We start from the raw sequence: 11,206 nt of genomic DNA, 5'->3' as shown, positions 1-11,206 counted from the left end.
CCCCACCCCCCTCCTCCACGTCTGTACACATTCATGTCATCTACTACATCTTAATGACCTCAATGAAAACAAATTAAAATCAAGTAGAAATTCAAAAAATATGCTGCACTGGCCGATGTACGAGTTATTCTGTTACATAAGAACAACATTACCTAATATGGAGTTTTCATGCAGGAAAACTAATTGATGTTTTCTGGCTCTGTAGGAAAAAGCTAAATGTGCTCCAACATTCTTGACAGCTGTTTTCAACTAATTTGTCGGATCAGTGCTTTTGTGTTTGTTACAGCTTCCCAGTCAAAATACAGTCCTCACATCTGGAAACTGTATGTTAAAGCTCCTCCGGTGTAAAGGTCTGTGTCCATGTGTAGTGTGATTATAGATCAGCTCTAGCTTCTATATTAATACTGTGAAAGTATCAAAGCCTCAGTCCACAGAGAAATGCACACAGCCTGTATTCAGAAACTGAGCCTTAAAACCAGCCGTCAGGACTTCTGGAACTTTGTGATGTCACAACAAAGCAGTCACCAAGCCCCGCCCACCTGGACCCACCATCCAAACCTTTACAGGATTTGGTTTCTCTGAGTGTTTTTACCTGAAATCTGCTTTATTTTTATTGGATCACTCAGAAAACAGTCAGCCAATCAGAAGAGAGGCTCAGAGCCTCCTCTCTTCTGATTGGCTGACTGACCTGTTGTTACTAGAGCTGCAGAGAGAAGCCTGAGAGAGGAGATGTAAAACTACACTGAGAGGGTTTTTATATCTTCTGATGGATCAACACTTCAAATAAAACACAGAAGAAGAGGAAAATATGGAGCTTTAATTCATTTTTAAGCTGTTATTAGTGTCATGGTTTGAATCAATAGACCTTTGATGATGAAGCCAAAGCCGGGGTCGTTTTCACAAAACATCCAGAAGCCCAATGTGAAGAGGATTAACTGCAGGGACAGAGGTGGGCAGTGACACGTTCACTGTGCTCCTCAGTTATTCAACAATCAGGAAAAGACAGAAGTGTTGTGTAACAGATGTGGACAAACAGCAGGACGGAGCCAAAGGAGAAAAGCCACCCCAGGAGGGGGGGGGGGGGGGGGGGGCACCAGAAAGCCGAAGGGGAGGCTAAAATAGACATATTGATCTCATCTCCTCAGATCTGTCCAGAATAAACCTCCAGAAAGCCACTGAGACTTCAGGCTTCATATCTGACCTCGGCTCCTCAGTGTGAACCTGAAGGGGAAAGATACAAACATTATTTTTTTTACCTGTTATCTGGCAGCAGCTTGAGTCTCCTCAGGTATATTATCACACACAGGTGTTGACTGTCCCACCGTGATGGGACTCTCTCTGCCCCGGGTGAACACAACGTTTAATTCCAGGTCACAGCTCGTTGGATTTAAACGTTGGTTTCATCCCTGACAAAGATGTATCTGCTAAAATACAAACACAAGGTGACACCGAAGCCGTCATGGCGTTACCGTGGAGACACTTTCTGTTAATCAGTCACATTTTTTTTAAACTTACTTGAGAGTTATTTTGTGGAGCTGGAGCTTGTTGTGCTTCTGTGTATCGATGATTGTTTTATTCCACGCCCCCGGACAGAAACCTGTCAGCTGGTCGCTGTAAACACGCTGCGTTCACTGGTGAGACACGATGTCGTCCACGGCAACTGGGTCGACCTCGTCAACGAAACGCTCTCGGCTGCAGCCGCTCAGGAGAGAACTCTCTGGTTCTTGTTGTGTTTCTGCAGAATGACCTAAAGCTGACGACAAGACAGAACCTGCACACGGGTCGTTCTCTTGTGGCAGATTTACTGAGGCGTTAAACATCTTGGCGACTTCACTGTCGGGTGAATGTGGTCACAGGTGTCACTGGTTTGTGTTGTTGAGCGCTTTAACGCCCGACAGGTGAACAGAGGTCGCAGATCATCAGTAATAAACACAGTCAGGAGAGGCAAACCAGGCAGATGTGTGGGGCCCCTCACATTGAGACTTTTTGTAATGATAACTATAAACCCCCTTAAACCTCCCATTAAGACACAATACAGTACAAAACCTCCCTGACTGTGTGGTGTAGCTAGCTTCTAGCAATAGCCTGCATGTGAGGCGTTCAGGGAACATCGGCAAATTGTACTATTTAACTTAGCCTTTGTTGAGGAGACATCGGTGAATTGTAGCATCTAATTCTACATGCATGTGAGACATTTAGGGGACATCTGGACATTTGGCTGCATGTAAGGTTGGTGTAGGTATGGGGGGGGGGGGGGGGGGGGGGGGGGGGGACTTCTTTGCCTTGGACCCCCCCAGAGTCTAGGATCTCCACTGCTCCCACTCCCTTTTTAATACCAGTGAGGAGAACAAAGAGAGATGAGTCTTATTGGTTTAGTAATCCATAACAGATTCATATTAATAATAATATCTGGAGGCGCTCCAGATCCTCATGCTGTGAAAATCACACTAACACATTCCCACAGGAATATAATAATATAATAATAACCAGTAATTATATGAGATCTGAACAAAGACAATTCCCAGTATGGATAAAAAAGACAATTACATAATGCTCTCACCTATATCATTCCGCTGTATCGTGTTCATACATGTAAACAATAATTATGTGCAGACATTACATAAGGCAGTTATATAATGATGTTTTCTTATGCAAACTATTTGCACACAGACATTTTCAACAGGCGTGAATCTGTGAGCGCGCTCGTGCGGGAGAGACAGAGCGGGAGGTGGCGAGCGTTTGGATGAGTGTCATCACAGGCGGGCGGGTGGCGAGAGTGAGTCAGTGCGTCTGTGCAGTGACACCTGTGAGCGTGGCTCACTCTCTGGCAGCCCGGCCCCTCGGGGGCCCGCGGAGGCCGTCAGAGGGACGGAGTGTGTGTGTGTGAGTGTGTGTGTGTGTGAGTGTGTGTGTGTGTGTGTGTGTGTGGGGCTAATTTTGAGTGAGGATTTGATGAACGTTGTAATCAGTGGATGGGAGCGGCTGGCTGTTAATAAGCCAACAGTATTTTAATTAAACAGTTCAGTCGCAGCTGAAAGGGACTTTGCCTCGGGGAGGAAACACGTCACGTGTCAGAGGAGAGAGAGGGACACACACACACACAGGCTTCATATTTACATACATCTGTGTTTAGGTAATTATTTCTGTATGAGAAACGTGACATGTTATATGTTGACTTAATGCATGTGTGTGGTTTTATGCATAAAAGTGATTGTAGTTTGGTAATAAACTGTAATAATGGGAGTTTAACAGTGATATTATGACGTACCTGACTTTACGGCCGGTTCAGGTAAATGATGAAGTTATTTACCGGCTCTCTGTGGGCTCTTATATGATCATGGTTTCATCTGTTGCCATTAAACTCACCAACGCTCCATGTTTAAGTCTTTTCTTTAAACTTTCTAGTTGTAATATCTGTCGTCTAAAAACTTCTACAGTGTTCAGGCCTCACATGTCCCACTGTGAATACAAACACTTGAACTAACCACAGGCATTCAACTGTCCAGCTGTTTTTACAGACGTGAAAAAAATGGTAAATGGACTTGATTTTATACAATTTCTAGTCTATTGACCACTCACAGAGCTTCACAATGTCTTTCATTCACCCATTCACACACACAAGTTCACACACACATTCACACACACATTCACACACACACACACACTGATGGCGCAGCATCAGGGGGAGTTAAGGGTTCAGTGTTTTGCTCAAGGACGCGCTCTCTGAAGGAGCCTGGGATTGATTCAGGAGCCACAGACATTCAACTGTCCCACTGTTATTACAGACACCTGAACTAACCACAGACCCTCGTCTTACCTCTTCTGTTCAGCCGTGACATTTAGCCTGCAAACATCTAGGGCTTATGGGAGATGGTGTTCATCACAGGCAGCTAAATATTGAATAAACAACGATATTAGTCTTTATCTGAACATACATCTTCAGTCATTAAGCATCAATTGTATTTTCACAGTTTTCTTCAGACCTTCAGTTTCTCTTTGAGTCTTTGAAGTAGATGGTCTCTCGGGCAGGTTTCAGGTTTGTTATTGAGGACGCAGCAGACACACACACACACACACACACACACTCCGTCTGGTCTCGTCTGTTTTCCCGCTGAACTGGTCTGCATCGTGTAGCATTAAACCAACAGCGCTGCATGGTAATGATGGGTGTGTGTGTGTGTGTGTGTGTGTGTGTGTGTGTGGATGGAGGGGTGGGAGTAACTGGAGGTGTTAATACCTCCAGTTCACTGCTCTCCGTCATTATTCTCACCTCTGGTGTTTTGTGTTTCGCAGGGAGAAAGTGACGTGCAGCTGATGCAGCAGGATGCTGAGGGAGAAGGAAAGAGAGGACAGCATCTATATTTGAGTCGCTCCTCTCCTCAGTCGCAGTCGTCCAACTCCCACAACACAACACTGAGTCCTGTGTTTCACCTGCAACCTGTCGTCCCTGTTTCCCGCCCGTCCTCTTCCTGTCGTCTCCGCTTTGATACGTTTTATTCCAAGAAGTTCAACAGCAGCCTCTGGGCTCTGGTCCTGTTGAACCCTGACCCCTGACACACACCCCCCCCTCCACATCTCCCCCTCCCTCCCCTCTCCTCTTCCTCCTCTCCCTGCCATGTCCAACGACAGCAGCCTCCTCGGAGTCTGGGAGGCCTCCAATTGGGCAGACACCTCCCAGTGCCCGCCCTCAGTGGGCGGGGCCACTTTCTTGATCGTGGCTTACAGCGCTGTAATTGCCATCGGGTTGCTAGGTAACGCCGGCCTGGTGTTCATCATCGCCCGGCAACAGGAGTTGCGCAACGTCACCAACATCCTGATCGCCAACCTGTCGTGCTCTGACATCCTGATGTGTGTGGTGTGTCTCCCTGTGACCGTCATATACACACTGATGGACCGCTGGGTGCTGGGAGAGGCCCTGTGTAAGGTGAGCACACCACACACACACACTCACACACACTCACACACACACACACACACACACACACACACACACACACACACACTCACACTCACACACACACTCACACACACTCACACACTCACACTCACACACACTCACACTCACACACACACACTCACACACACTCACACACTCACACTCACACACACTCACACACTCACACACACTCACACACACACACTCACACACACTCACACACACACACTCACATTATCACGTCATAGTGAAGTTGACCTTTGACCTTTGGGATATAAAATGTCATCACTTCATCATTTTATCTTTTTAGACGTTTGAGTTAAATTGTCATAATTAGTGAAAATGAATTTGTGAGTTATGGCCAAAAACATTTCCACAACCTGGCAACCCAGAGGTTATTGTTATTAACGAGTTATAGCTGATTTGTAAAGCATGAGGTGCTTGTGTTATTTACAAGACTATTGATATGTTGATTGACAAGGCGGCCGATCGGTTTGTGCACACTTCACTTCAGTCTGCGTTTTAAAAAACAGACGCTTCTTTGTTTTTTACCTGTCCAGGTGACTCCCTTTGTTCAGTGCATGTCGGTGACCGTCTCCATCTTCTCCCTGGTGCTGATCGCTCTGGAGCGCCACCAGCTGATCCTCCATCCCACCGGCTGGTCCCCCGCTGCCGGACACTCCTACCTGGCGGTGGGGCTGACGTGGCTGGTCGCCTGCTTCATCTCGCTGCCCTTCCTCTCCTTCAACATCCTCACTAACGACCCCTTCCAGAACATCAGCCTGCCCGCCAACCCCTTCAGGTGAGGCGCAATATTTGGTGCACGGGTGCACAATCACACTGTCACGAGCCCGGGTCACATCCCCATTTAAAACGTGGCTAAATGAATCGTATGTATTTATGATGATGAGGCAGCTTGTGACATTTTAATGCTCATTTTGGTTTGAAATTTACATTTACATTTCTGCCTCTTAATGCAAATGCAAGGCCGTTTTTGTAGCTTTAGCTTTTTAGCTTAGCGGCGACACATGCATACAGACTACAGGTCTCTACAGACTACAGGGACTGAATCTGAACCTGACCTGAAAAAAAAGAAGCATAAATAAATTTGTGACCTTTGACCTCTGACCTTTAGCCACCAAATTCTGTTGAGTTCATCTTTGGGTCCCGGTGAATGTTTGTGCCAAATTTTGAAGTTGTCGGGGATGCGACAGACGGCTCTGGCTGTCGGAGGAAGAAAAGATCAATATTCAGAAACAATTAATGCTGAAGAAGAAAAATTAGAAATAAATGATTATTCAGTTGTTGTTTTTTTATTCTCAACACTACAAGATAATTTCCCTCCTCAGAAAAACACACCAAACTGAGCATGTGTGTGTTTATGCTAATTACATGTTCAGTGCATTATCCGCCTGATTTGAAGCTCCGCCCCTCTGGAGCCGCTGAGCACTCGGCTGAAAAACAATTAATTCGTTGTTTCCTCGTCGTCACGCCTCCGTCTTCCACACGCTGAAGGATCGCACTGGTATCTTTTTTGCACCTCGCTGCACCTGACTGGAAACATTTGCTCCTGTCACGCCGCGGTGCCTTCGGATGCCGTGGGAACGTTGACTTGAAAGCCGGCTGAACCACGTCTTTTAACTGGAGAAACGACTGACTTTTTTATTCCTGGAATACATAACACTGCTGTTTTCATCTGTTAGAGATATTCAGACATACTCATTATGTAAATGTTCCTTACAGCTTCAATTCAGACATGACAGAGCCGTCGCTGATGAATATACAGTTCCTCTCATGTTTTAAACTCTGAAGAATCCTCTGCTCTGATTCATATTTAGTTCAACATGTTTTCACACATTTAACCGGGTCTGAAGTTCGTCTCCTCTCACTTCCTGGTTGATAAACCTGGATCAGGCCTTGAGCCCCGCCCACCACCTGCTGGCTCCAGGTGGACAGGTGACAGAGCAGAGAGCATCAAGATGGTGAGAGGAGGAAACATCAGAGAGACTCAGTCAGACCCAGACTCAGAGGAGGAGTCTGAGACCAGAACCAGAGACTAGCAGACGGGTCAGAACCGTTAGCGTAGTTAGCATCTTTCCTGAACAGTTAGCGTAGCTGGCAGGATTGGTTCCTCAGGTTTGTGACGTATGAAACCCTGAATCTGTTTTTATGAGAAATATATATAATATTTAGTTATAGCAGCTAGAGATGATCAGGACTACGTTGTCCAGATACAGTCTCGTCTCTTTTCCCGTACATCATCTCTCCTTGTCGTCCTTGTTGCAGGGACCACCTGATCTGCATGGAGCTGTGGCCCTCAGATAAGCATCGCCTCGCCTACACGACCTCGCTGCTGCTCTTCCAGTACTGCCTGCCTCTGCTGCTGGTGCTGCTCTGCTACCTCCGGATCTTCCTACGCCTGAGACGACGCAGGTCACACAGCCGCACTTCCTCTCCTTTTCCTGAAAGCCCACTTCCTTCGCATCACAAGCTTCTGCCATGCTTGTGTTTATTTACCAAGATGCTGTTTTTGAATGCTCTATTTATATATTCCTTTGTCATAATTGTGCCTTAGGTTGAGCATGATATTTGACAATAGGCCTCATGCTGTGTTGTGCAGGGACATGCTGGAGCGCAGCAGGAGGACCCGGGGAGCCCAGAGGATTAACGTCATGCTGTTGGCCATCGTCATCGCCTTCGCTCTGTGCTGGCTGCCGCTGAATGTCTTCAACACGCTGTTTGACTGGCACCACCAGGCGCTGCCCGACTGCCAGCACGACGCCGTCTTCTCCGCCTGCCACCTGACGGCGATGGCCTCCACCTGCATTAACCCCGTGGTGTACGGCTTCCTCAACAGCAACTTCCAGAGGGAGCTGAGGTCGACACTGCAGCGCTGCCAGTGCGGCAACCGGGCGGCGGAGAGCTACGAGAGCTTCCCTCTCTCCACCGTGGGCAGCGAGGGCATGACCAAAGCCACCTCCCTCAACAGGATGGGGTCGGTGTGCGTTCCCTCACCCAGACCTGAGATCAGCTCAGCGCTACCTGCAAAAACAATACCAGCTAACACCTAATGATGAGTGCTCCCAAACTCTAAGGAGGCGGATGATTCTGAGTGGTTAAAAGCTGGAACAAACATTTCACAAACAGCTGTCTGAGATCTCTGAGCAAGTCAAACACAACTTTACTTCATTACCGTAACTTTACTGACAGAGTGAGACGGCTCATTTCACCGGGGCTGAATGTTCAGGGACAGGAGAGGATGAGGACGTTCGCTGATGTAGCTTCAAGTCCAGAGTATGACGCAAAATCCAGTGAATGGACTCGGAGAGGAAGCGCAAAGAGAAAACACAGGAGCGGGTAGAATTGACCGTTTGCTAAGCCACGCCCACATTAGTTAACATTGTTTTGTTAATTTCCACATTTTTTTTTTTTTTAAAAAAAGAGCAGGACAGAGCTGCTAATGTTAGCTTAGCATTCAGATATGATAGCATTTAGGGTCGGTTCCCAAACCACCTGTGATTTGCTAACTCTTAGCCTTGGAAGTTTCGACAGTGGGTGGTAAGCTAGGCTTGCTAACATTTGCAGCTTACATAAAAGTAGATAGATACACAAATTAATTAATTCTTTACATTTTTGTTCTTGTATTTTTGGTTTTGAAAAAATACACGACCTTCCAAACTCTTCATTTGCAGAGTATTTCTTTAAATGAGATATTTGTAGGTTTTGCTAGTGCTACATAGCCAACGTTAGTATTAGCAGCTGTTTACTTACCAGTTTTAGCAAGAGCTGCAGCCCTTGTTGCCTTCACAATACAAGAGGTTATAATCCGTCGCGTACGAAGCAGCTACTTCCTCAAGGCAGCCTGGACGCTACAGTGACTCGGTATTGGAAAGTGACGAGACAGTCCAATCTCGCTGGGGCTAGCTGGTTAGCATGCTAGCTTCAGTAGAAGAAAAGAAGTGGGAGAAATAGAAGCAAAACAAAGACGGGAGACGGCCCTTGGTGAGTAAAGGAACAAAGTTTGAAGCTGAACTCACAACGTTTCTTCTAGACTGGTGAGTGAACAGCCGTTAATGCTAATGTTAGCTATGTAGCAATAGCAGAACTTAGCTGTTGGTGTTGGTGTGGGGGGGTTAGCAAAAGGTCAATTGTGAAAACTGAGTGAGACAAAGATAAAGAGGAAAACTCACTTATAAACTGACAACATGAAAGTATCTTCTACACAGTGGGAATGAAGACAGCTTGCAGATATACATGTGTTTTATATGTAACTTGCAAAGTGTAATTGATTTCATTATGATAGTGAACACTGTTGATAAGCATGCCTTAGTTAAAGTGTGGTAGAGATAATCTGCTTGACTCAAACACAGCAGAGGTAAACGAGACTGCTAAACATCAATGTAAAATAAAACTCATAAACTGTGAAGCTTTTCATTCTGAACCAATGGAAAAGATAATTGAGACACATGAATGGATTCTCTGCTGTTTTCAGTGGCTGAATTACGCAATATCACACGTTATACAGTGAAGTGTTTGAGAGATGTAGTTATTATCGATGCCACTCAGCCTTATACTTTTTCTGAAGGAGACGAAACTTTGCAGGAGTGTTTAAAACACCGAGGTCTCGTTTTGTAGCAGCTGTCAGACCCAACACCAGGTTATGAACTGAAAAGCCACAGGAAACAGACCAAGAGACATTTCAACATATATATATTTTTTTTGTTTTCCATTTTCATCACAAATGTCAATTTAAGCTTTTCTGTTGTATCTTTCAATTTGAGGATTTATATTTGAGCTTTTCAGGGTTTTCATTTTCATTTTCCATATTTTAATTTACAGTTCACCGTATCAAAATGTCATTTGAACATACAAATTCTATTTTTAGTTTCCTTTTTCTTGTAATAACTAATTGTACCTGATAGTAGTGAAGTAGAACAATTATTTATTTTCCGTTTTCATGTTTAATTTTTCCATTTTACTTTTGGATAAAAAAATGATCCGCCATACGTTTGGAGGAAAATCTGGGACACTGGTCACAATCAGGGAGTGAATCTTTAACTACTGTAACAGTCTGTGAGTTTTGAGCATTTTCTTCTTTGTTGAATTCTCTGTCTAGTTGGTCAGTTCGTCGTGACCGTGTCATTAAAACAAGTGTGAAGAATGTAGTTTCCGTGTTGTCTAGTTCTGTGGTGCTCAATGAAAAGTGTCCAAACTGAAAAAGAACAATTTATCCATAAATAATCTTTAAGAAGTTTTACACCCACTTCCGACAAAACTTAATGAAATCTAAAAAATAAATAAATAAATCCATGAAAAGTTAGGCACAATAAAATATGTAAGGGTGTAGTATATATGAATTCACTATGAGCCCTGTGCCACTGTTCCAGATTTTGGGAGGTGGTCTCAGTAGATCAGGGGTGTAGGCGAAGTGACGTGACGTGAAGTCTTCGACTCAAGCTCCGCCCATCAGCCTGGGAGACGACACCCTGGGTGAAGAAAGTCCACCGTGCACTCGCTGCTGCTCACAAAGCGTAATAATTCTGTGAGGTCACGCTTTCTTAAGGAAATCCAATTAAGTTTGTAAAAGCAGGGGGACAAAAATATCATTTTGAAGAGCGCGGGGGGGGGGGCGTCCTCCACGCCGTCCCCGGTGGAAATGACACCTTTGGAGTCAGAGCAGGAAATGTGATGTATAGATACGAGTGGTTATTATTTCACAGCGTGAGTCCTCAGCACCGACCTCCCCCTCCACCGCCGCCGCCTCCTCCCTGCATGTGGCCGCACTATAGCAAACATAGGCTCTGATGTGTGGTTTCTGCCTGGAGCTCGTCTCTCCAGCTGTGTGAGCTGATGACAGAAGTCTCCTGAGGGCGGCGGCGGCAGATGGACGCCAGGCCTGACATACGGCTGCGTCTGGTCGGGCTCTGCAGGGTAATGATGGGATGAAAGAGCTGCTCTCCAGGTAATAGACTTATAAATGATCCATTTACAAGAAGAGGATCATCAGAGACTCAGTGGAAAAATACAGTGGGAAAGTGGTCTCTGACCGTTGACCCCCACTGCACTCAAGGTTCACTTACTGGACGCTTAAGGGCATCTGGCGGTTTTCATCAGGACATGGAATTTGCTCAGTAATCACCCATATGCAAATGTGATATATACTGTTTATGTATGTATGCTTACATTGTCACTATCTCTCCACCCACAGCCTGTTTATATATATTGATATTATAAACAGTAGAGTCCAAAAGTCTGAGACACTTTCCCAGA

At 45.5% G+C, this 11,206-nt stretch overlaps 1 protein-coding gene across 1 annotated transcript; it reads left to right on the top strand.

The window, feature by feature from the left end:
- Positions 1-4,306: 4,306 nt before the first annotated feature.
- On the top strand, positions 4,307-10,101 carry npy8ar (neuropeptide Y receptor Y8a). Its single transcript, XM_023419052.2, has 4 exons — positions 4,307-4,924; positions 5,497-5,738; positions 7,223-7,369; positions 7,557-10,101. The coding sequence occupies exons 1-4, from the start codon at positions 4,616-4,618 to the stop codon at positions 8,005-8,007; spliced, it is 1,149 nt and encodes a 382-aa protein (XP_023274820.1). The 5' UTR covers positions 4,307-4,615; the 3' UTR covers positions 8,008-10,101.
- Positions 10,102-11,206: the final 1,105 nt, after the last annotated feature.

Source organism: Seriola lalandi, unplaced genomic scaffold (genome assembly GCF_002814215.2).
Source record: "Seriola lalandi dorsalis isolate HSWRI2012SDOR001 ecotype SW California unplaced genomic scaffold, Sedor1 jcf7180002054590, whole genome shotgun sequence".
In the NCBI taxonomy this organism is placed as follows: domain Eukaryota; kingdom Metazoa; phylum Chordata; class Actinopteri; order Carangiformes; family Carangidae; genus Seriola; species Seriola lalandi.
Note: the sequence above shows the minus strand (reverse complement) of the source record. Positions and strands in the feature narration are given on the sequence as shown.